Source organism: Ursus americanus, chromosome 25, assembly GCF_024610735.1.
Source record: "Ursus americanus isolate L20-20 chromosome 25, mUrsAme1.1.p, whole genome shotgun sequence".
NCBI lineage: Eukaryota > Metazoa > Chordata > Mammalia > Carnivora > Ursidae > Ursus > Ursus americanus.
In genome coordinates, this window is record NC_142151.1 from 11385441 (window position 1) to 11412129 (window position 26689).

General features: G+C 36.8%; 2 protein-coding genes across 2 annotated transcripts in view; both read right to left on the reverse strand.

Moving 5' to 3' along the window:
- Positions 1–15018, reverse strand: part of LOC148107761 (NKG2-A/NKG2-B type II integral membrane protein-like) — a 33681-nt gene extending 18663 nt beyond the window's left edge. Inside the window, exon 1 of the mRNA XM_087855914.1 lies at positions 14924–15018. Coding sequence (XP_087712040.1) covers positions 14924–15018 — 95 coding nt within the window. The remainder of the gene's footprint in view (positions 1–14923) is intronic.
- Positions 12060–26234, reverse strand: LOC123781609 (NKG2-A/NKG2-B type II integral membrane protein-like). Its single transcript, XM_087855617.1, has 6 exons — positions 26021–26234; positions 25556–25633; positions 25015–25068; positions 24342–24484; positions 16131–16228; positions 12060–15896 (listed from the first exon to the last, which is right to left on the reverse strand). The coding sequence occupies exons 1-6, from the start codon at positions 26205–26207 to the stop codon at positions 15770–15772; spliced, it is 687 nt and encodes a 228-aa protein (XP_087711743.1). The 5' UTR covers positions 26208–26234; the 3' UTR covers positions 12060–15769.
- Positions 26235–26689: the final 455 nt, after the last annotated feature.

Consider the following 26689-nt stretch of genomic DNA (forward strand, 5'->3'; position numbering starts at 1 on the left):
AAATAATTACCCATATTACTCATCAAGTCATCCTCCAATGATAACAAGTTGTTTCTATTTTAATAGGGGTGTTTGTTATGAATGATAATGCCTAAGTCTAAGTATGTAGGGGGAAAATGAATGTAATTTTTGAAAATTTCACTCAACTGAAAAAATTGGGGGATGGCAGAGAAAGTACTTTTAAAACGCAATTAAATGATACATTAACATGAAAAGATAAAACATCAAGTTACCTAATACATCAATGGAATTCTTTTCCTTTTTTTTTTTTACATTGTTGGAATTATTTGCCAATAATTTTTGAGGATATTTACATGTGTATTTCTTTTGGTCTGTAGTTCTGTTTTTTGTTTTTTGTGTTTTTTTTTTTTTTTTGTAAAATTGGGAGACAATTTAAATTTTATTTTTATGTATTTATTCGTAATGATGTATAGTTGGCATAAAATATATTAGTTTTAGGTGTAGACATAGTGATTCAACGCTTATACACATTATGATAAGGTCATCATGATAAAACTCATTACCATCTATCACCATACAAAATTAATAAAATTTTATTGGCTATATTCCCTATATTGTATTTTACATCCCTGTGACTTATTTATTTCATAACTGCAACTTTGTACCACTTACTTCCTTTCACTTATTTCATCCATCCCTTGTCCCTGCTCCCCTATGGCAATCCCAACTTTGGCTTCTATATATGAGACTATTTCTGTTTTGTTTGTTTGTTTTTAGATTCCACATTATTAGTAAATCACACGGTATTTGCTTTTCTCTGTCTAATTTCATTTAGCATTAAAACCTGTAGGTCCATCAATATTGTCAAAAATGACAAAAATTTTATGTGGTTTACTTCCATATTCAGGCTATTATGGTAACGCTGCAAAAAATGTAGGGTTCCTTAAGTGAATGTTTTCATTTTCTTCAAGTAGATGCCCTGAATGGATTTTCTGGATGTTATGGCATTTCCATTTTTAGTATTTTGAGAAACCTCCATACCCTTATCCACTGTGACTACACCAATTAATTTCCCAGCAATAGTGCACAAGATTCCCTTTTCTCCACACCCTCGTCAATATTTGTGATTTCTTGACTTTTCGATTCTGACAGGTGTGAGATGATAGATATCTCATTGTGGTTTTTATTTGCGTTCTCCTGATGATTAATGCTGTTGAGCATCTTTTCATGTGTCGGTTGGCCATCTGTATGTCATCTTTCAAAGAATATCTGTTCAAGTCCTTGGCCCATTTTTTAATCACTTGTTTCTGTTCTTTTGGTGTTGAGATGTAGGAGTTCTTTATGTGTTTTGGATACTAACCCCTGGTTGGATATATCATTTGCAAATATCATCTCCCATACAGTAGGTTGCCTTTTTGTTTTGTTGATGGTGTCCTTGGCTGGGCAAAAGCTTTGTGGTTTGATATATTGTTTATTTTTCATTTTGTTGCCCTTCCTTCAGAAGACGACCCCAAAGAATAAAGATAAGACCCATCTCCAAGAGTTTGTTGCCTTGCTTTCTTTTAGGAGTTTTATGGCTTCTGGTCTTATATTTAGGTTTTTAATTCATTTTAGGATTTTGTGTGTGTGTGTGTGTGTGTGTGTGTGTGTGTGGTGTTGAGTGGTCTGTTTTTATTCTTTATCACATAATTTTCCAGTTTTTTAAACACCATTTACTAAAGACTCTCTGTTCCCCACTGTTTATTCTTGCCTTCTTTGTCATATATTATTTGACTTTATAAAGAGAGGTTTATTTCTGGGCTTTGTATTCCATTCTTTGATCTATGTGTCTGTTGTTGTGCCATACTGCTTTGATTGTTACAGTTTTGTAGTATAGTTTGAAATCTAACCGTGTGTTACATGCAGTTTTGTTTTTCTTTCAAAAGATTGCTTTTAGTTTTATTTATTTTTTTTGTTTTACTTCTTTTATTTCTGAACTTTTGACATCTTTGTTAATAAATTTTGACAAAAACAAATTGCAAGAAGGATAGAACTCCCTCCTCAACCAAAATCACATTTACTTATCATATTCAAACTGCTAAAAAACAACGAAAATCTTTGAAGGCAGCCAGAGAGGGAAAAAAGACACATTCACTACAGATGAATAAGGATAAGAAATACAGTAACTCCTCATCAGAATGTATACAAGCAAGAAGATGGTAGTATCATCTACACAGTGCTGAAAAACAAAGCTCTCAATCAGAGTTTTTACTTAGTGAAAATATCCCTCGAAAGTGAAGGAGAAATACTTTTTACAAAGCAATAACTGAGGGAATTCATTGCCAGCCGACCTACTCTACAAGAAACGTGAAAGCAAATGATTCAGGTAAAAACAGAAACAAACAAAAAACCAATATAGGTTGGAAATTTAGATCCACACAAAGAAATGACAAGCATTAGAAATAGAATAAATGAAGGCAAACTAAACTATTTTCCTTATTTTTATCACTCTAAAAGCTACCTGCTTAAAGCAACAATTGTAACAATATATTGTGTATTTGTAGCATATTTTATTTATTTATGTATTTATATATTTTTATATATATATATATTTATTTATTTATTTTTTGAAGATTTTATTTATTTATTTGACAGAGATAAAGACAGCCAGCGAGAGAGGGCACACAAGCAGGGGGAGTGGGAGAGGAAGAAGCAGGCTCATAGCGGAGGAGCCTGATGTGGGGCTCGATCCCAGAACGCCAGGATCACGCCCTGAGCCGAAGGCAGGCGCTTAACCGCTGTGCTACCCAGGTGCCCCTATTTTATTTATTTTTTTAATGTTTTTTTATTATATTATGTTAGTAACCATACAGTACATCCCTGGTTTTTGATGTAAAGTTGGATGAACAAATCATAAAATGGGCAGAAGATATGAACAGACGCTTTTCTAATGAAGACATACAAATGGCTAACAGACACATGAAAAAATATTCAAAATCATTAGCCATCAGGGAAATTCAAATCAAAACTACACTGAGATACCACCCTACGCCAGTTAGAATGGCAAAAATTGGCAAAGCAAGAAACAACAATTGTTGGAGAGGATGTGGAGAAAGGGGATCCCTCCTACATTGTTGGTGGGAATGCAAGTTGGTATAACCACTCTGGAAAACAGTGTGGAGGTCCCTTAAAAAGTTGTAAATTGAGCTACTCTATGATCCAGCCACTGCACTACTGGGTATTTACCCCAAAGATACCGATGTAGTGAAGAGAAGGGCCATATGCACCCCAATGTTCATACCAGCTTTGTCCACAATAGCTACATCATGGAAGGAGCCCAGATGCCCTTCAACAGATGACTGGATTAAGAAGTTGTGGTCCATATATACAATGGAATATTACTCAGCTATCAAAAAGAACGATTTCTCAATATTTGCGGCAATATGGACGGCACTGGAGGAGATAATGCTAAGTGAAATAAGTCAAGCAGAGAAAGACAATTATCATATGGTTTTTCTCATCTATGGAACATAAGAACTAGGAAGATCGGTAGGGGAAGAAAGGGATAAAGGAAGGGGGGATAATCAGAAGGGGGAATGAAGCATGAGAGACTGTGGACTCTGAGAAACAAACTGAGGGCTTCAGAGGGGAGAAGGAAGGGGGAATGGGATAGGCAGGTGATGGGTAGTAAAGAGGGCACATATTGCATGCACACTGGGTGTTATACACAACTAATAAATCATCGAACTTTACATCAAAAAATAAAATAAAATAAAATAAAATAAAATAAAATAAAATTAGTCTCTTGTAGGCAACATATAGATGAGTCTTTTTTTTTAATTCATTTTGACACCCTATGTCTTTTAATTGGAGAGTCTTGTCTATTGAAATTCAAAGCAATTATTGGTAGGTATGATTTATTACCATTTTATTACCTTTTCTGTCATTATTTCTGAAGGTTTTCTCTGATCCTTTCTTGACTTTGTCACCTTTGGTCTTTCTTTCCCACTGAAAGTGTCCCCTTTAATATATCTTTCAGGGCTGGTTTAGTGGTCACAAACTTTAGTTTTTGTTTGTCTGAAAAACCTTTTATCTCTCCTTCTATTATGAATGATAACCTTACTGGATACGGTATTCTTGGCTGCAGATTTTTCTTATTCTTCACTTTGGATATATCATGCCACTCTCTTCTGGCTTGCCAAGTTTCTGCTGAGAAATCTTCAACTAGCCTTATGGGTTTTCCATTGTAAGTTAAGGACTGCTTTTGTCTTGCTGTGTTTAAGACTTTTTCTTTATCACCATATTTTCTAATATTAATTACAGTATGTTTTCGTGGTGTTGGCCTGCTTTAGTTGATTTTGATGGGAGTTCTCTCCTGGTTGGACTTGGACTCTAAAAAGAGACAAAGAAGGGCATTATATAATCATAAAGGGGACAATTCAACAAGAAGATCTAACAGTTGTAAATATTTATGCCTCCAACTTGGGAGTTCTCAAATATATAAATAGATTAATAACAAGCATAAAGAAACTCATTAACACAATGATTGTAGAAGACTTTAGCACCCCACTTACATCATTGGACAGATCATCAAACAGAAAATAGACAAGGAAACCATGGCTTTGAATGACACACTGGAGCAGATGGACTTAACAGATATATTCAGAACATTCCATCCTGAAATACAGCATAGACATTTTTTTCAAGTGCACATGGAACATTCTCCAGAACAGATCACATACTGGTCACAAAATAGTCCTCAACAAATACAAAAAGAGTAAAGTCATACCATACACCTTTTTGACCACAATGCTATGAAACTGGAAGTCAATCATAAAAATATTTTGGAGCAAAACACAAATACATGGAGGCTCAACAACATGCTAATAAACAATAAATGGGTCAACCAGGAAGTCAAAGAAGAAATGAAAAAATACATGGAAGCAAATGAAAATGAGAACATGACAGTCCAAAACTTTTGGGATGCAGCAAAAGCAGTCCTAAGAGGGAAGTATAGAGCAATACAGGTGTACGTCAAGAAATAAGAAAAATCTCAAAAAAAACAAAAACAAAAAAACAGCCCTTACTGATGAATGGATAAGGAAGAGGTATTATATAAGCACAATGGAATAGTATTCAGCCACAAAAAGGACTGAAATCTTGTCATTTGCAACAACATGGATGGAGATAGACAGTGTTATGCTAAGGGAAATAAGTCAGTTGGAGAAAAACAAATACACTATGGTTTCACTCATATGTGGAATTTAAGAAACAAAACAAACAAACAAAGAGAACAAAAAGAAGGAGGCAAAGCAAGAAACAGACTCTTAACAATGTAGAACAAACTGATGGTTACCAGGGGAGTGTGGATGGGTAAATGAGTGAAATAGGTGATGGGGATTAAGGAGGGCACTTGCTGTGATGAGCACTGGGTGTTGTATGGAAGTGTTGAATCAGTACATTGTACAACTGTAACTAATATTACACTGTCTGTTAACTAACTGTAATTAAACTTATATTTAGAAAAGATAAAGATTGCTTTGGATATTCAGAATCCTTTGTAGTTCCATACGAACTTTAATTTATTTACTTTAATTTATTCTAGTTCTGCAAAAAAAGTTACTGGTATTTTCATAGGACTTACATTAAATTAATAGATTATTTTGTGTAATATGGATATTTTCACAATATTAATTCTTCCAGTCCATAAGCATGGTATATCGTCCCATGTACTGATTTATGTTGTCTTTGAATTTCTTTTATCAATGTCTTACAATTTTCATAGTATAGGACTTACATCTCCTTGGTTATAATGAAATTATAATTAGGATTGATTTCTTAACTTCTGTTCCTCCTAGTTTTTTACTAGTGTATAGAACAGCAACAGATTTCTGCATATTAATTTTGTATCCCGCAACATATATGATTTCATCGTTTAGTTCTAATAGTTTTTTGGTGAAGTCTTTTGGTTTTTCTATCTAGAAAAACACTATTTGTTGTTTGCAAATAGTGACAGTTTTGCATTTTCCTTGTCAATTTGGATATCTTTTATTTCTTTTGCTTTTCAGATTACTGACTAGGACCTCCCGTACTGTTTTGAGTAAAAGCCGTAGGAGTGGACATCCTTGTCTTAATCGTGATCTTAAAAGAAGAGCTTTTGCCTTTTCACTGTTGAGAATGATGTTATTCGTGGGCTTGTAATATATGACCTTTATTATGTGAGGTACATTCCCTCTCTACACACTGCTGGGAGTTTTTATCATAAATGGATGTTGAATTTAGTCAAGTGCTTTTTCTTCATCTATTGAGATTACCATCTGATTTGGACCTTTCACTTAGTTAATGTGATGTATCAAGTTGATTGATTTGCAGATATTGAGCCATTCTTGCATCCTTGGAATAAATCCCACTTGATCATGGTGTATGATCCTTTTGTTATATTGTGGAATTCAGTTTGCTAAAATTTTGGCGAAGATTTTTGCATGCTAATCAAGGATATTGTCCTATAATATTCTTTGTTTTGATCGGGGTAATGCTGTCCACACAGAATGATTTAGAAGCTTTTCTTTGTCTTCAGTTTTGGGATTAATTTGCAAAGAAGAGGTGTTAAGTCTTTTTTCAATTTTTTAAAATTTAAATCAAATGTAGTTAACATAGAGTGTATTATTAGTTTCAGGAGTAGAATTCAGTGATTCATCAGTTGCATATAGCACCCAATATTCATTATCTCAAGTGTCCTCCTTAATGCCCATCAACCAATTACCTCATCCTCCCCACCTCCACTTCAGCAACCTTCAGTTTGTTCCCTATAGTTAAGAGTCCCTTATGGTTTGCCTCCCTCTCTGTTTTCATCTTATTTTATTTTTACCTCCCTTCCCCTACGTTCATCTCTTTTGTTTTTAAAATTGCACATATAGTGGAATCATATGATATTTGTCTTTCTCTGACTGACTCATTTCATTAATCATAATACACTCTAGTTCCATCCATGTCATTGTAAATGGCAAGATTTCATTCTTTTACATGGCTGAGTAATAATCCATTGTGTGTGTGTGTATATATATACACAGTAAATATAAGTTTTTATCTATCTATCGTCTGTCTATCATCTATCTATATCTATCTATCTATCTATCTATCTATCTATCTATCTATCTATCTATCATCTATCTATCAATCAATCATCTATCAATCTATACAACCTCTTTATTCATTCATCTGTTGATGGACATCTGGGCTCTTTCCACATATTGGAAATTGTGGACATCATTTCTATAAACCCTGGGGTGCATGGGCCCCTTTGAATCACTATTTTTTGTGTCCTCTGGATAAATACATAGTGCAATTGCTGGGTCATAGGGCAGTTCTATGTTTAACTTTTTGAGGAAAATCCATACTGTATTTTCCCCAAATCAGTTTGCACCAGTTTTCATTCCCACCAACAGTGTAATGGGATTTCCCTTTTTTTAAAAAAAAATTATTTGTTTGAGAGAGAAAGAGAGAGCCAGGAAGAGAGCACAAATGGAGGGGAGGGGCAGAGGGAGAAGCAGGCTCCTCACTCAGGAGAGAACCTGATGTGAGGATCGATGACCTGAGCTGAAGACAGACACTTAACAAACTGAGCCACCCAGGCAGCCCAAGAGGCTTCCCCTTTCTCTGCATTCCCTCCAACATCTGCTGTTCCTGAGTTGTTCATTTTAGCCATTCTGACTGGTGGGAGGTAGTATCTCATTGTGGTTTTGATTTCTATTTCCCAGATGTTGAATGATGAGCATTTTTTCATGTATCTGGTATTAAGTCTTTTTTAGAGGTTTGTTAGAATTCAGTTGGGAAGCTATCTGGTCCTGGATATGTGTTTGTTGGCAGTGTTTTGATTACTGATTCAATTTCTTTACTATTAATTAGTCTGCTTAGATTTTCTGTTCATTCCCGATTCAATCTTGAAAATTTGTTTATTTCTGAGAATTGGTCCATTTCCTCTAGATTGTCCAGTTTGTTGGCATATAATTGGTCACAGTAAGTCTCTTATGATCTTCTGTATTTCTGAGTTATGTCATGTAGTTACCTCTATTAATTTCTGAATGTATTTATTTGGGTCCTCACTCTTTTCTTCCTGATGATTCTGGTTAAAGTTTTATCAATATTCTATATTTTTTCAAAGAAGCAGCTCTTAGTTTCATTGATCTCTTGTATTGTTTTTATAGTCTTATTTTCAATTATTTCCACTCTCATCTTTATTATTTTTTCTTTCTAATTTTTTTTTCCTTTTCTAGTTCCTTTAGGTATAAGGATAAATTGTTTATTTGATATTTTTCTTGTTTGTTGAGGTAAGCCTGTATCTCTTAACATTTTCCTCTTTGAAATGATTTTGCCGTGTCCCATAGATTTTGAAACATTGGGATGTCCTTTTCATTTTTCTCCAGGTTTTTTAGATTTTCTCATTGATATCTTCATTGGTTGTTTAGTAGCATGCAGTTTAGCCTCCACATGTTCTTTTTTAATTGATGTTTTTTATTCTTGTAATTGATTTCTAGATTCCTGTACCATTGTGGTCAGAAAAGATGATTTTAATCTTTTTAAATTTAATGAGATTTGTTCTGTGGCCTTCCATGTAATCTATTCTGGAAAACATTCCAAGTGCATTTAAAAAGAATGTGTATTCCTTTGGCTTTAGATACAATGTTCCATACATATTTATTAAATTCATTTGGTCCAATGTTCCTTTATTGATATTGTGTCTTGATGATGTATCCATTGACACACGTGGGACGTTAAAGTCCCCTATTATTATTGTATTACTGTCAATTTATCCACTTTTTAAAAATTTATTTATTTGTCAGAGAGAGAGAGAGCACAAGCAGGGGAGCAACAGGCAGAAGAAGAAGCAGAACTAGATCCCAGGACCCTGGGATCATGACCTGAGCTGAAGGCAGATGCTTAACCAACTGAACCACCCACGTGTCCCAGAATTTATCTTTTTTTTTTAAAGATTTTTTTATTTACTGGGACACCTGGGTGGCCCAGAAGGTTTAGGATCTGCCTTGGGCTCAAGTTATGATCTCAGGGTCATGGGATGGAGTCCCACTCGGGCTCCCAGCTCAGCAGGGGACCTGCCTGCTTCTATCTCTTCCCACCTCTGTTCATGCTCTCTCTCTCCCTATCGCTATCTCTCTCTAAAATAAATTTTAAAAATCTTTAAAAAAAAGATTATTTATGTGTCTGAGAAAGGGAGGGAGAGCAGGGTTAGCCAGAAAAAACACAAGTAGGGAGGGGGCAGAGGGAGAGGGAGAAGCAGACTCCCCATTGAACAGGGAGCCTGATGCAGGGCTCAATCCCTGGACCCCAGGATCATGATTGAGCCAAAGGCAGATGCTTAACTGACTGAGCCACCCAGGCACCCCTCAATTTATCCTTTTATGTTAATACTACTTTTATATGTTTAGTTGCTCCTATGTTGGGTGCATAGGTATTTACCATTATTATATCCTTTTATTGGACTGACTCCTTTATCATTATGTGAGGTCCTTATTGTTTCTTGTTATTGTCTTTGTTTCAAAGTCTATCTTGTGTCATATAAGAATTGCTAACCCAGCTTTTTTTTCTTTTCTTTTCCATGTGTGTTGAACATCTTTTCCCATCTTTTCACTGTCAGACTGTATATGTATAAAGTGAGTCTCTTATAGGCAATATAAATGGGTCTCAGTTTTTTTGCTTTTTTGTTTATTTGTTTTTCTTTTTTTCTTTTCTTCTTTCTTATTTGCTTAGTCACACTGTTAGAAAGGGCTGGCACCTGACACAGCTGACTGAGGGGCCTGGGTAGAAATATTAAGGGTATGCTTTTGGACAGGAGGAGTCCCTAGTGTCGCTGGCTGTATGGTTTGGCCACAAACATTGCAGGCATACTGGTGGGCAAGGGCAACCACCACAGGAGTTCCTTTGGAGGGATTCTAGTCCTAGTGAGGCCATCCACTGAATGGGGTAGTATGGGAGCCTTTGGGGGGATATGGATCCCAGGTGAGATGGTCCACTGGATTTGGTGGTCCATAATCCAATTTGCAGATGTGCCAGATCCAGCTAAGCCTGCCTGGTGGGTGTGGAGCTGTGGGAGTCACTTTGGCAGTGACCCATACTGATCAAGGCCTTCTTCCAGGTATGGTGGGGCAGGTGCCCCTTTGCGGTTCACTGGCCTCAGTGTAAGTTGCCTTTGGGGTGTGGCAGGGCAGGAGTCCCTTTAGGGGCATCTGCCAGGACACAAATATTGGGCAGGTGGGTCTGCTAGGGAATGTCAAGATGGGGTAAACAGTGCTAGAAAAGTGGATGGAGACTGTGAGACTTGGAACCCAAAACATAAGGGCAGCTAGGCAAAAGGTAGGAAATAAAAATGGTGCCCAGCAGCTCTTCTGTTTCTGCCTCTGGCGCACACCCAAAAAGTAGTCATTAAATCTTCACGTATGGGTAAGCACTATTCAAACTGCTGCCCCTCTGCTGGGTCTCAGTGCAAGTGAGTTTTTATGAGCCCTATCAGAGCAGAGTCTTATTTTCCTATAACCCTTGAGCTCTCCCAGAGTTAAACCCCACTGACTTTCAATGCTCCTGCTGGTAAAACCCGCTAAATTTCAAAGCCACATGTGATGGGGACTCATCATGCCAGTGCAGATCCTCAGGGTGGGGGGATGCCCACTGCAGAGCCTGATCCCCGCACTCTTCACCAAGGACTCCATGCCTGCGAGACCTCTGCCAGTTGTGGGTCACCAAACTGGGGTTGTGGATCCAGACCGGACCACGTCTCGCCCTTTCTACCCTTCTTGCTGTGACTTTTTCTTCGTATCTTTAGCTGTGTAGAGCTGTTCTAGTCTTGAGGTCATTCTGCACATGTAGTTGTAGACGAGCTGAGTGCAGCGGAAGGTCAGCTCAGGACCCTCCTGCTCCACCGTCTTAGTACTGACCTCAGAATTCTTCTCTTCCGTTTGTTATCTCGTACCAAGGAAAGGGGGAATGTTTATTTACAACGTCTAAAGATATTCACTTATACCATAATCTCTAGGAGACTGAGTTTGGATAAACAAGCTTTAGCTTTCTAAAACCTAGAAAGTGGAACTTAAAACCATTTTTATGTTATAGAAATCAGGACCAATACTTGAACCTTTTAACAATGGCTGAAGCAGGCTAGCTCTATGACTGATTCAATATGTTTTATTACACTTTCATAAACTAAATTAAAAATCTGTTTTTCTCTATTAGCCACATAACAGGATTATAACATTTAAAGCATTCATTAATGATGCCAAATGATGTGAAATTCACTGTGTTGTCCTTTGAAATTGAGGTGCTTATATCTATAATTCTTGTGCTTATACACATTGCTGTTTTTAATTAAATATTTATCTATTTTTGTATAAGTAATGTCCTTTGTTAAATGTAAAAATACAGACTCACTCTTTTGGCGTTTAACTTTAATGAACTCTATTGCTGACAGTAAAAAGTCATAGTAAAAATGACTCCAATTGTTTCCCTCTCCTTGAAAGATCCTAATTATACATGTGTCATAATTTCCATGTTCTCACATAGATCTCTTTTGTAAATTATATTTGCTCCTCTTCTCTGATTGGATTGTTACTCTATCCATCCAGCGCATTTAGGGCTACAGAAGGTAAATTTTTACATGTAGCCTTAGGAGGAGCCACAAAGTAATAATGGTTGTAAATAAGGGAAGAGCCTCATAAAACATAGGGCAGAGCAACACTTTTTAAATGTTAATGACTTATTTTATTCCTAAGTTTACGCCTATTAATTGCTAGGAAACAAAATTCCAAATCTAGGAACTGAACAGGCTACCTTGTCAAACTTTGATAATCCCTTTCGGATTTCTTCAATTCCAAAAGAGACAGCATTTTCATATGTCATATAACACACTGGGTGGGGAGACTGGGGTTCAAGATCGGTAACAGAACGAACAGTAATTGCAACTTGATTTCAAAAAACGAAATACATCTCCAGAAAAAATTATTCCTGCTTAGTGTGTATTATCAAACTGGTTAAGTTAGATTATGTATCTGATGCCTGGCTATTGTGGGGTGAAAAGAAGAAGACAGTTACAGAGCATAGGTTTTTTAGGCAAATGACTTTTATTAAATATTTGGTAAAGTAAACCATGAAGAGATCACAGATAGCCAGAACAGCTGGTGGTTAGGCTGTATTTTAAGGATCTTCAGGCATTATGTTATTGATCCTCAGATCAGCCCTATGGGGTGACTACAATTTACATCATCATGTCACAGGGGATGGCACAGAAGCATCCAATTCTTCAGTCGAAATGACTGAGATCTAGTGAATACACAAGGTAGCCCACTCTTCTAAGAATAAAATATGGAAACAAAATCTTAGCTGAATCTGCAGGCTGGAACCAAATTCACACCACCCAGCTCCAATCAACTAAAACACAGCCAAACCACAAACTGGCAATTGAGAAATAAATGCTTATTTTTAAACATCGTGCAATCCTGTATTGTTTGTAACACAACTTCAGCAATTAGTTACAGTTGCCACTTACATATTATATGAAGTTGATTTAGAATATTCACATAATTTCTCTAAATAAGGATGAGGAATAAGTACAGAGAATATAAAGAATCTATCTTCAAAGAGATAAATGTATAGAAAATATGAATTTATTTTAGAAATAACTATCCAGTTTAATCTCTCTCCCTATTATGATTGAATTAGGGTAGAAATATCTCTAAATCATGACCAAAGTATTAAATTTTGTACTGAATTCTGGGAATCACTAGCTGTTTGCTCCACATAAATATCTTTATACTTTTAATTCTCATTTTCTTCACTTTTAAGAATTTATTTTCACTGAAAAGTATTTTTAACATGGTAGTAACATGACAGAGGCGGTGATGTGAAGAATTTAATAAAACAAGATCTCTTCCAATATATCTGGAATCCAGGTGAGGAAAACAATACACAAGAAAAAGTGTCAAAGGACACTGGTTATTATTCGATGAAAAACCTCTCTCTACTAAATAAGGAACCTAACCTTTCATAGAGTTGCACTAAAACAGATTCTGAAGATAAACTTTGGTTCCATTCTCTGAGGACGTGGAGCATATGTGAATGGCTCTTCTAGAGCAACCCTGTGGTTGTTGCATGATAACCCTGAATGCCTGTTAACCAATTAGTACATTCAGCTCCAAATGGATCCCTCATTGCCCTGTTCTCAGGTAATGGAGCTAGGTCTATAAACTTTTTTCTCCTGTCAGCTCACGTGAGGTCGAGTTATATGGATAAAAGGCAGTGGAACAAACAATCCTATAATTTGTATGGAACCAGAAAAGACCCTGAATCACCAGGGGATTGTTGAAAAAGAAAACCAAAGCTGGGGGGCATCACAATGCCTGACATCAAGCTATACTACAAAAGTACAATCATCAAAACAGCATGGTATTGGCACAAAAACAGATACATAGATCAATGGAACAGAATAGAGACCCCAGAAATGGACCCTCTACTCCATGGTCAACTAATCTTCAACAAATCAGCAAAGAATATTCAATGGAAAAATGGTGCTGGGAAAATGGTCAGCTACAGGCAGAGGAATGAAGCTGGACCATTCTCTTACACCATGCACAGAGATAAACTCAAAATGGATGAAAGCCTTAAATGTGAGACAGGAATCCATCAAAATCCTAGAGAAGAACATAGGCAGTAACCTCTTCTACATCGGCCACAGTGATCTCTTTCAGGACATGTCTCTAAAGGCAAGGGAAACAGAAGCAAAAATGAACTTTCAGGACTTCATCAAGATAAAAGGCTTTTGCACAGCAAAGAAAACAATCAACAAAACTAAGAGCAACCCACGGGATGGGAGAAGATATATGCAAATGACATATCAGATAAAGGGTTGGTATCTAAGATCTATAAAGCACTTCTCAAACTCAACACCCAAAAGACAAATAATCCAGTCAAGAAATGAGAAGAAGACATGAACAGACACTTCTCCAAAGAAGACATACAAATGTCCAACAGGCACATGAGGAAATCTGCAACATCACTAGCCATCAGGGAAATACAAATCAAAACCACAATGAGATACCACCTTCCACCAGCTAGAATGGCAAAAATTAACAAGACAGGAAACAACAAGTGTTGGTGAGGATGTGGAGAAAGGGGAACACTCTTCTACTGTTGGTGGAAATGCAAGCTGTTACAGACCCTCTGGAAAACAGTATGGAGGTTCCTCAAGATGTTAAAAACAGAGCTACCAGCAATTGCATTACTAGGTGTTTATCCCAAAGATACAGACATAGTGAAAAGAAGGGGCACATGAACCCCAATGTTCATAGAAGCAATGTCCACAATAGCCAAACTGTGGAAGGAGCTGAGATGTTCTTCAACAGATGAATGGATAAAGAAGATGTGGTTCATGTATATGATGGAATATTATTCAGCCATCAGAAAGGATGAATACACACTATTTGCATCGACATGGATAGAACTGGAGGGGATTAAGTAAAATAAGTCAAGCAGAGAAAGACAATTATCATATGGTTTCACTCAGATGTGGAACACAAGGAAGAGTGCGGAGGGCCAGAGCGGAAGGGAGGGAAAACTGAATGGGAAGAAATCAGAGAGGGAGACAAACAGTGACGACACTGGACTCCAGGAACCAAACTGAGGGTTACAGAAGGGAGATGGGTGGAGGGATGGGGTAAATGGGTGATGAAAATAAAATAAAGTAAAATAAAAATTCTAAAATAAAAAGAAAAAAAGGCAATGGAGAGACACTGCAGCAAAAAGGGCTCTTCTTCCTGTTTTCATGGTGTTTTCAGGGTATTTGGCCTCTGGGGCTTGGTTGCCAGCTGCATGCAGCAGGAAGTCCTGTGTATTCAACCTCCAGAAGTTTGGTGGCCAGAAGCAGTCAAAGCTTCCTGCCCTCTGCACTGTGTCTCCTAATAGGGTGGCAGGGAGTTCTTCTTGCCTGCCAGTCACAACTTGAGATCCATCTTCACCCAGTTCAGGTGTAGACGGTGGAATTCCTCTGTCCCAGGCCGATGCCGTGAGCATGTCTGCCATGATGCCGTATGTAGCCGCATTGTCTTCAATGACATCTAAATCCCGTCTTCAGAGAGTAGACCAGGCTTCCCAGTGATCTCTCCCTTGGGTACTCTCCATTCATCCTAATGTATTCTGATAATTTTATCTTAGTAGCCTTTTCTCTTAGTAGGCTTTCCCTTACAAATAGACGATAATTTGTTTTCATCTCAGACTTCCCTTGGTTTTTGTGTCCTGACTCAATCCTGACTCAATCCTGACTCATAACCTTGCCACCCTCAATTGTTCAACCCTCATTTGTAACCCCTTTAAGCGCTAGGACAAATCTATTCATTTGGAATTCTTAGTAGAAATTTTCACCTTATCGAGGAACTTACAAAAACAGTGTTTGATATTATGATTTGTAATTTAAGCAGAATTCATTTTAATAAATGGCAAAAGCTTGAGAAATGCTATGTACCTGAGTATTTATGCTTAAGATTAGTATGACACCAACACGAAGGGTGGAGGCTCAGGTACGCTTTGGACTTTGGGAGATTATGAAGCATCACTGCAGGTTCATCCTTGTAACAAAGGAACCATGCTAGTGAGTGCTGCTGATGACAGGAGAGGCCATCACGTGTGTGGACAGGGGCAATTGTACCTTCCTCTTAATTTTGTTGTGAAAATTGCTCTAAAAATAACATCTTAAAAATATTCTGAGAAAGCAATTATATGGCTTCAGAAGAAACGAGAGATAGTTCTTTAGATGGTGACAGAACATTATACCAAATTAGGTAACGAATGCCTGGTGCTTACAAACATATGGTTTTAATTCTAAGCAGGATTCATGAGAAACTATGTTTGAATCGACGATGAAAAATGGACAATTCTTGTCACTCTCTGAAAATACTGATGATCTGAAATACAGAAATTACATCTCATTAATTTAGTAATACATACCATAATATTTTGATGGATAAATAATTTATTTCGACTAATAGTGATATATCAACATCTAAATATTTCCCTTGTCACTGTTCTATGAAAACACTACAACATTTGTGTTCATCTAATTATTCACATTTTAATGTTTTTCCATGTAAGATTAATTCTTTTAAGTCATAAAATATAAACATTCTCAAGAAACTTACGTTTTGGAGAAGAAAGTTAAGCCTTTTGGCCACACGGATGAAGTATTACTCTTAGAGATTTTAACCCATGAAGAACGAATGAAGAAGTTCAACAAATACTATGAGAAAGCAGATTTTATTAGAAGTCAAAGAGAAGCTCTTATACTCATTTGAATTTTGTAGTAACAATAAAGTTAATTCTTTCTGACTTTATAGTATCTGTCTATCTATTTTGTATCACACTGGACACACTGCAAAAGTATCTTACTAGGACTAGGAAGGAGGAGAAACTGACAAAGATAACAATTTGGGGTTTCTGATAAGTGACAAAAGGTTAAAAGTACTTTGTGAAATATTTACATTGGAAAAAGTCCTCGAGATTCAAGTAAGAAGCAGCACCTTGTAATTTTCTTGTGTAGGACAGTTCCTATGCCTCTCCCCCTGTCACCCTAGCTCAGGGATCAAGAAGAATTGTAAATTTTACATTTGGAAAAGCTGCAAATAGCAATGGTGCTGGTCCACAGGGCATATTTGATTAGAAGTTGGGAAGGGGGCAAAATAGTCCATTGTTTTTCCAGCTCAAAGTGCTAATTTTGCTCGGTCATATTTTATGACCGAGCAAAACTGAGGAAAACTCAGGCTTTTATTAGTCAGAGCTTGTAGTCTTTGTGTCAAGGGCTCTGACTCCCATAAATACAATGGGAAGTTACTGTAAGGGAAAATACAACAGAAGAGTTGTCATGAACTCTCTACACACTCTTGGCAGAGGGGGAAAATATGTGTATAGGTAGAGGAGACCAAGATGAACCCAGTAGAAAGTGAAAGCTGAAAGAGACTTGAGAACTGCTAATAAATTTATGAGCACTCTCCTCACACACACACACACACACACACACACACACACAAACACACACCACACGGCAGAGGGTGAAAGCCCAACTGACTTGCAGTGTCAAACACAGACTTTTAAAAGAATTAGTGAGCGACATTTAACCTTCAAAATCACAAGGATCATACCCAAGATAGGCTAAAAAAAGAAAAAAAAATTAAACAATAAGAATTTGGGAAGTCTGAATGAAAATATCAGAAGGCCAACTTCAGAGGAGAAGATTCTTCAGTAAAGTTTATGCAACTTACAAAACATAATAAATCTATGAAAAATCAAAGAGAATGCATGTTTATTGAACAATATTGTCAAGAACGTCTACAAAAAAAAATCCTTGAAAAGCAACTGGAAAACGTCTTCTGCATTAAAGGAAAAAAACAGGTCAATAGAAACTTTTACTGGGAAAAGAAAGAAGTAGTTTTAAGTAATATATATATTTATAAGCATACATATATATGTAAATTATATAAAATTTTGTTCAAATAATTAAATGAAAATATGATGGCAGCAATGTAGTGAGTAGGATTTATGAACAGAGAAATAAAACTATATGAATAGACCACAGAGAAATTCTTGCTTTATACATATCAGAAATTAAAAATTCAATAAATTGGCTCTACAGAAAATTTGAGATGCAGAGCAAAAAATTGATGAAATTGAAAAAAGAGTAAGAGTATTTATTCACCCCACAGCATGAGAAAGAAAAATTAACAGAGTTCAGAAACCTTCAAACACTATCAGGAAAACAGGCATAGTTCTAAATACAATCTGAGAAGAAGAGAGGCAGAAAAAACCTCAGAAAATCAACCTTAAGTCACAATGTATGAACAACCTCTATCATTTATAAACATTTATAGACCTTAGAGTTTTAGCAAACTAAGAGATGTGCACATGGAAACCCCATCTCTGGCGCCTGGGTGGCTCAGTCGGTTAAGCATCTGCCTTTGGCTCAGGTCATGATCCCGGGGTCCTGGGATCAAGTCCCGCATCGGGCTCCCTGCTCAGCAGAGTCTGCTTCTGCCTCTGCCCCTCCCCTTGCTTATGCTGGTGCGTGCTCTCTTTCTCTCTCTCTTGCAAAAATAAATAAATAAATAAATAAATAAATAAATAAATAATCTTAAAAAAAAAGAAGTTAAAAAAAAGAAATTCACATCTCAGGACATCATACTGAAATGACTGAAGATCCCTTGAGAACACACTTGTACACTGCTGTTGGGAATGTAAATTGGTCAGCAATTACGAAGAAGAGTATGGAGCTTCTTCAAAAAGTTAAAACTACAGTGATGTTTGAACCAGCCATTCCACGTGTTGGAAAATACATAAAAGAATTGAAAGCAAGATTTCAAAGTGATAACTGTCCACCCATGCGCACTGCAGCATTATTCACAAGAGCCAAGTGGTAGAAGCAGCCCGCATGTCCACTGGTGGATGGACGGATTAAGAAAACAGTATGCATATAACAATGCAATATTTTTAGCCTTGAAAAGGAAGGAAAGCCTGTGACATGCTACAACATGGATGAAATTCCAGGATATTATGCTAACAGAAATAAGTCAGTCACACACACATATACACACCCAAAAGCGTATGCTCCCATTTATGTGAAGTATTTTAATAGTGAAACTGATAAGAAGGAGAATGGTGATGACTCAGCCTTGAGGGGAAAGTGGAGGAGGGGAATTATTGTTCAATGAGTATTGAGTTCCAGTTTTACAAGGTGAAAATGTTCTAGAGGTCTATTGGCAACAATGTTATAGCTAGCCCTCTAAACTGTATGCTTTAAGTTGATGAAGATACATGATATAGTTAAATGTAATGTAAGAGGTGAGGTAGTGTATGATTTCCACTATATGACAGTCTGGAGAAAAGGAAACTATACAGACAGTAAAAAGATCAGTGGTTGACAGGGTTTAGCGGGGAAGGAAGGATGGATAGGTGGGGCACAGAGGATTTTTAAGGCAGTGAAATATCCTTTATAACTCCATAATTGTTGATATATGTCCTTACATATTTCTCCAAATTCATAAAATGCACGATATTGAGAGCAAACTTTAAAGTACACTATGGTCTTTGGGTGCTAAAGGTTGTCACTATAGGTTTATCAATGGTAGCAAATGAATCACTCCACTGAGGGATATTGGAAGTGAGAGAGTGACATCATGAACACAGTGTAGGAAAAGACATGCATGATGGGTGTTTCAGCTGGCTTCAGTATGACATGGTTGAAAGTACAGGTTTCCCGCTCTATCTGAAAGCAGAGTGCTCCCAGGAAACTTTTTCCTAAGCTGAAATGATGTATATTGAAGAAGCAATTACCGTTAATTTATATGGAAAATTTGTTGAGCATTCCCTGACCCAAAGATAGCTTCTCCTAGGCTTTTCTGATACCTTAAGACACATCTTATTAATGGATAAACACAATAAACAGCTGAAGCATAGACCTTCAAAGACATGGTTGAAAGCTACACTTGATACTGGGATGCTGAGTACAGTTTCTGAGGAAGGAACCTGACAGGGTGACCCTCACTGTTTAGGGTGTGCACTACCTCTATAACAGCAAACCTAGCACTGAACACAGTTCTCACTCTTCACCTTTCTTTCATAAACCAAAAATCCCCTTCAGATTTCTTTTGTTCAGCAAATACTGAGACTTTCATAAAAGCAAAGTGACGTAAAACAAATTTTTGAAAAATTTTAGCATACATGTAATAATTGGGGAAAAGAGCTATGTTAGTGGTAATTCGATGTATTTTATCAGAAGTTAGAATTAATTTGAAGTAGATGGCCACCAGTTAATAATATATGTGTGAAGAGTGCCATCAGCAAGATGGAGGGTAGAAGTTCCCAATGGTCATTACCCCACAAAAAACAGTAAGAACAATAACCAAACAACTTCAAAATAAAAATGGCTCAGGAAACGCTCTAGATAACAAAGAATCATCAGCATCCAAAATCTTTAAAAAAACTTACCATACTCAACACCCCAAAGACAAAAATTCGGTCAAGAAATGGGCAGAAGACATGAACAGATATTTCTCCAAAGAAGACATACAAATAGCTGACAGACATATGAAAAAGTGTTCAACATCACTCAGCATGAGTGAAATACAGATCAAAACCACCATGACATATCACCTCACACTGGTCAGAATGGCTAAAATTAACAACACAGGAAACAAGAAATGTTGGTGAGGATGTGGAAAAAGAGGGTTGGTGGGAATGCAACCTGTTGGTGGGAATGCAAATTTGTACAGCCATTTTGGAAAACAGTATGAAGATTCCTCCAAAAGTTAAAAATAGAACTACTCTATGACTCATCAATTGCACTCCTAGGTATTTGCCCAAAGTATACAAACACAGTGATTCGAAAGGGTGCTTGTCCTCCATGTTTATAGAAGCAATGTTTATAGTTCTGCAATAGCCAAAATATGGAAAGAGCCCAGATATCCATCAACAGATGAATGGATAAAGAAGAGGTATTTATATATGAGATGGAATATTACTCAGCCATCAGAAAGAAAGAAAAAGAAGGAAATCTTACCATTTGCTACAACATGGATGGAACTAGAGTGTATTATGCTAAGCGAAATAAGTCAGAAAAAGACAAATACCATATGATTTCACTTGTATGTGGAATTTAAGAAACGAGACAGATAAATATAGGGGAAGGAAGGAAAAATAAAATAATATGAAAACAGAGAGGGACGAAAACCATAATACCTCTTAACTATGGGAAACAGACTGAGGATTGCTGGAGGGGAGATGGGTTTGGTGATGGGGGAACTGCATGATGGGCACTAGGAAGGGTACTTGAAATGATCAACACTGGGTGTTGTATGCAACTGAGGAATCACTGGATTCTTCCTCTGACACTAATAGCAATATGTTAATTAAATTGAATTTAAAAAATTAAAAAAAGAAAAAAAAGCCAAAAAACAAAGAAGCATCAAAAACCTGGGGGAGCTAAAAAATCCAGGATTGCTAAATAAAGTAAAGAAAGCATTTTACCTGCATGACCCAAACCTCCAGTTGAGAGCGGCTCTGCACCTGGAGGAATTCACTCAGAGGGAGTCCCACATGGAGAGAAGAGGAACAGGGGAACCCAGCAAGCTTTACCTTTGTGGACATCGACAGCTTTTGCAACAGAGTCGCCCTCTAATGCTGATCCCGCTTGATGGAGCAGCACAGAGTGCCCCCACCCCCGGCATCTACTCCCAGAGGCTGGAGCTGTTGCTGTGGGGAGACTGGCCTTTAGGGGCCCCAGTTGCTGCTCTTAGGGACTGGGCAGCATTGCACCTCACCATATACAATATGAGAGCTGTCTCTGATGTTTGGCCACCCCTGGTCCCAGGTTGGGGCTTTGATGTAACATTACCAGGGCAGCATCTGCTGGCCTGAACGCTGCCCCCACCAGGTCATAAGACATGCTTTGATTGCCACTAATGGTGCATGTTGCTGCTTCCCTGTGCCCCTCCCACTGGGATCCATGTCGTGACTCTGGGTCTTCACTGTAAAGGGTTCTCCTGCTGCCCTGAACCCCACTCCCAGGCCTGGATTCTGAACTGCCATTGCTAACACCAGGTTGCTGCTGCGTGGACACTTTCTTTCACCTATGGCAGCTCAAGGTTCTGACCCATCATTGCTAGAGCCAAGCTCCCACAGCCTTGAGTCCCATCTCATAGGATCCATAGCAGGACTCTGAGTCCTCATTGGTGGTACTGTCCTGCTGCATCCCCAGATGCACTTTCAGCTCCCATTTCACAGCCTGCTCTGTAGTTTTGTCACTTATACTCAAAAGGAAGAATGTTATAAACGCATGGGCTGAGTAGCTTCCTTCTCAAGGAGCTGAATAGAGAAGAGCCAATTAAAGTTATAGAAGGAAGAAATGATAAACATATTTAGCTGAAAGGTGATTACGATGCATGTATAGTCGAATAACTCACGGTAGCACCAAATTGATCAATACCCTAATATCCAAGGGCAGTATGATAACTCTGAAAGAGAACTATAATGATTGTACTGTTTGCACAAAGGATGGTTTTTTAAGTATGAAATTGACATAAAAATACATAATGAGGTTAATGAAACAGATTAGAGAGTGCAAAATATACCCACATATATATGGAATGGAGATTTCAAGAAGGATGCAAAGTCAGTTAGTGGAGGAAGTAAGATCTTTTCAACAAATGTTGTGGATGAGCTGTGGGTATTGTTTGTAAGTGATGAGTCACTAAATTCTACACCTGAAACTAATATGCTTTATATGTTAACTAACTGGAATTAAAATGAAAACTTGAAAAAGGAAAGAAAAAAATGAAATTGTTTTGGAAACAATTAGTATCAAATAATATTAATATTTATATACCTTATAGTATATAAAATGCTAATGCTAAAAATTGCTCATACATAAATGTAAACTATAAAATTTCAAGGGTATATATATATATATATATATATATATATATATATATATATAACATTACTTAAAGTGGGCCGGAGGTTTCTTAGATAGAATACCAAAAGCACGATCCATATAAGAAGAAACTGATGAAGTATAGTTCATCAGGACAATTTCTATGCTTTGAAGAAAAAGAAAGCTAAATCATAGACTTCAGAGGAAATATTTACAAGTCATACATCTAATAAAAGACTTGCTGCCCGCATACATAAAGAATTCTCAAAATACAAAAACACACAAACAAACAAAACCAAGATATTTCAATAGTTAACTTCATCAAAAAACATCTATGGATGGCAAATAAGTACAGGAAAAGATGCTCGACACTATTAGTTTTAGGAACATTCAAGTTAAAACCACTGCAAATCAACTTCCTGTTCTGGAAAGATAGAGAAGATAAACTTTTTGCTATTCTTCCCAACAAATAGAGCCAAAACCCCTGGACATTACATACAAGACATTATAAGAAGATTCAGAAAGATGGTGTTGACAGAAGCAGGCACTCCAGACCCAGGAATGACATGGCAGTGAGCGCCCTGGAATTTCTCTTTACCTCACATAGCCCAGACTGATGCCAGAGAGGCTGGCAACCCACAGACACCAACGGGGACAGACAAAAGTCCCCAAAATATTTTTTCTCTCCAGTCAAAATAATGAGAATAAGGCATGCTAGGAAAACAAAATTTTTAGACCCTGAATTCATTATTCCAATAAACACCCATTGACTCTCATACAAAAACATCACTCAGGAATGGAGGGGAAATCAAGACATCCTGCAACAAAGAAAAACTATGAAAATGTGTCACCACCAGACCCACTCTGAAAGAACTGCTAAGGGGGATTATCTAAGCAGAAATTAAAAGATAGGGGCGCCTGGGTGGCTCAGTTGTTAAGCGTCTGCCTTCGGCTCAGGTCGTGATCCCAGAGTCCTGGGATGGAGCCCCGCATCAGGCTCCTCCGCTGGGAGCCTGCCTCTTCCTCTCCCACTCCCCCTGCCTATGTTCCCTCTCTTGCTGGCTGTCTCTCTCTCTGTCAAATAAATAAATAAAATCTTAAAAAAAAAATTAAAAGATAAAAGAAGGAATCTTGGATCATCAGAAGAAAGAGAACAAAAGAAAGAATAAAGCTATCATTAGGTCTAATGGACTTCCCTTCACCTCTTGTGTTGTTTAAATTGTTTGATAGTTGAAGCAAAATTATCAGTTGAAGTGAAATTTTAACATCCATGTGATTTTCAATGTAAGTAGAGAGATATTTAGGAAAATTATAAATAAGACACAGTAAAGGAAGGTAAGTCTCTATATTTTACTTAAAGTGCTGTGGATTGTGATAGAGTGTAGACTGTGATATGTGTATATATGATTATCTGTATAAAGACATCTAATATCTATTTTATTTTATATAAAGCAGATTAGAGCATATATGACATATATATGTTTATATATCTAAAGTTACTTGTGAAGAAAAGATCTACTTTGGTATAAATTATACTCCATCCGTTAGGTGATGATGCAGAAAAGTGCATCCTTGAATTTTATCTCACAACATCACAAACAGAGCATCACAAAAAATGAATTCCCAATGGGTTATAAACTCTATTTAAAAGTTAAAAAATGAAGAAATAAAGAAATAAAGAAAAACACATAAATCCTAGAGCGTAACAGGAAATTATATTCGTGTACTTTGACTAACTTCTGAAGTAGGTCTAAAACAATCACCAAAATGACAAATTGGACTAGAGTAACATTAATACATTTTCTCATTAAAAGACTCCAATTTCGGAGTAAAAAAGCAAGTCACAGAGTCAAAAATCTATTTGCATCTTATAAACTCAGAAAAGAGCTCATATCCAAAATAGGACAAGGACTGGAAACATTTGAAATCTTACCATGTCCTCTTCATCTATGGAGAGCAGGTTAGAGTTCTTAATAGCACAGGACATTGAACTCTCATTCCACGTTTTTTTTTCAGTGCTAATGTAATAGCAATTGTTAGAATGCGCAAGCCACTCTTTTGGACAACAGTGATAAGCTGGAGAAAGATTAGGAGATATTATCCAAACGAACCTTGAATATTAACAAATTCAAATTCATTTACATACTCGCGTATGTATACACATATGTGTGCTTAACATAGCCATGTACACTCACAGGGTGAATTAAATAGAACAAAATATGCTTACACACACTCAACAGAGAATGGTTAGCCTATCATTCCCTAACATATGTGCTCATATATAGCAAACACATAAAAATATCCATCTCTACATGTCCTGAGAGTCACTGAACGAAACCACTATTTAGAATAGTAAAATGATATCTCTTATCATGTTATAGCAGGAGGAAATTTGAGACAATGTGTAACAATGGACATGGGGATTTGAGTATTTCCTCAGATTGTTACATTAGAAGTACCACTCTCCTATAATCATTATTTCTGAAAGTTTATTAGATGATTTTCTAATTTATTTTCCTCAAAAGAATATATTATCATCTTTTCCTAGCCCAAGATAGAGATAAAATAGAAACTATACTAATATCAGAATTTTGAAAATGATGTACGTTTCTGGATCCTTGTTTCCACGGATGTTTGGTTCTGCTCCGGTCCTTCAGTAACTAGAAAAATTAAAGCAATCATCATTAAAAACTTAATATTAAACTAAATAATTCATGATGTGAGTTTCTTAGTTTGAAATTTGGGGTATTGTTTAGAATTAGAAAATTCTGTAATAAAATTGATTTACCAGGAAGTAGTTAATGAAGTAATGAACATGTGGGGGAAGATATTTTAAAAGTCCAAAGAACCAAATCTCACCACTTCTTGTAGTATTTGGTTTACACAACCTCAAGAATTAATTTGTGCATTTCTCAATAAGGTCTCCACTATAACTTATCTTTGAGTTATGAAATCTGAACATATTTGTAATACACACTACCATTATTGTTATTTCTAATGTGACAAATTCAAAATACCCATTCCAAACTAAGAACATATATGCATTAAAATGAGATAATACAATTCCATAATGTTACACGATATTTTGAGGCACTGATGATCATTAAGGCGAAAAATTTCCTTGTAGTCATTCCAACATTTACTTACAGGTAATAACAGCTATTGTGACCACAGTGGACATCAAGACAAGGCAGATGATTCCCAGGATCTCAGCAATGAGCTTTCCTGGACATGAAGGTAAATAGTAGGAAGAGAAATGAAAACACTGAAAAAGGACCGGCAGAAACAATCCTTTAAGAAATTTACATCCAAGAGAACCAACGATGCTCAGGGAGTCACATATAAAAATTTGGACCCCAAACCCATATTTACCATTGCAATCTTCTCTCAGAATATACCATTGCATTTGCAATGATGTTGGTGAAGACTAATTACAACAATGCCTGAACAATTAGTCCTCAGATTTCAATTACAATACCATACTTTTACTTCATGCTCTGATCATCACAAATGAAAAATACGGGAGATCATTCCCTACTCATTTTCTGCACCCCTGCATGCCAACCGCACATCATAGTGCAGCTTATACCGAGTATATATTAAATGTTTTACCTTTGCAGTGGGAGTTCTTGCCATTCCCTTGAAGATCCTGAGAAGCAGTTTGAAGATTTAATTCTGCATAGGTTATTTCCTGCTCAGTTACTGAAGTGGAACTTTTAGTGCCCTTAGCTTTCCTTTGCTGTCTTTTCGAGTTCTTGACAATATTAAGTTCTGCATAGGTAACTCCTTGGTTATTCATCTCTGCAGCTGAACAGTGTCAGGCACAGTGAACGGAACGGTACTGAAGGACTCGATGAATCGTGTATGTAATGACAAGTTTTCTAGGGCAGTCACACTGGGTGGAGTGTGGGGTGAATGAGTTCATCTGCGGTTGAAACAATGTAAATCTGGTACTAGTTTCCTTAGAGTTTTGAAGAAGCATTTTATGATAGAATAAGTGGTTTTACAATGATATTCTGCATTTAACACAATAATATTGGTTGGAATAGGTAAAGCAATACATTAGTGAAAGAAAAAGACATTCATGAATAATATTGTCCTTATCAATGTAAGGACAGATTCCACAGAAGCATGTCAACACTATTAGAATAACTGGTTTAAAATTAAAATGCTGTTTTAGAAAACAATGCTGCACAAAATTTTGACAATTGTAAAATCCATATTGGTTAAAAATTGAGTGTTCTAAGATTGAGGATACTAGTTTTAGCACAAATAGGAATT

Bases quoted from the DNA above. Each gene is read 5' to 3' on its own strand.
- LOC123781609 (XM_087855617.1), bottom strand. From the start codon at position 26,207: ATGAATAACCAAGGAGTTACCTATGCAGAACTTAATATTGTCAAGAAC. The intron at 25,634-26,020 runs GTAAAACATTTA...CTTCATGTCCAG, and splicing joins CAAGAACTCCCACTGCAAAG to GAAAGCTCATTGCTGAGATC. The intron at 25,069-25,555 runs GTAAGTAAATGT...TAATTTTTCTAG, and splicing joins CACAATAGCTGTTATTACCT to TTACTGAAGGACCGGAGCAG.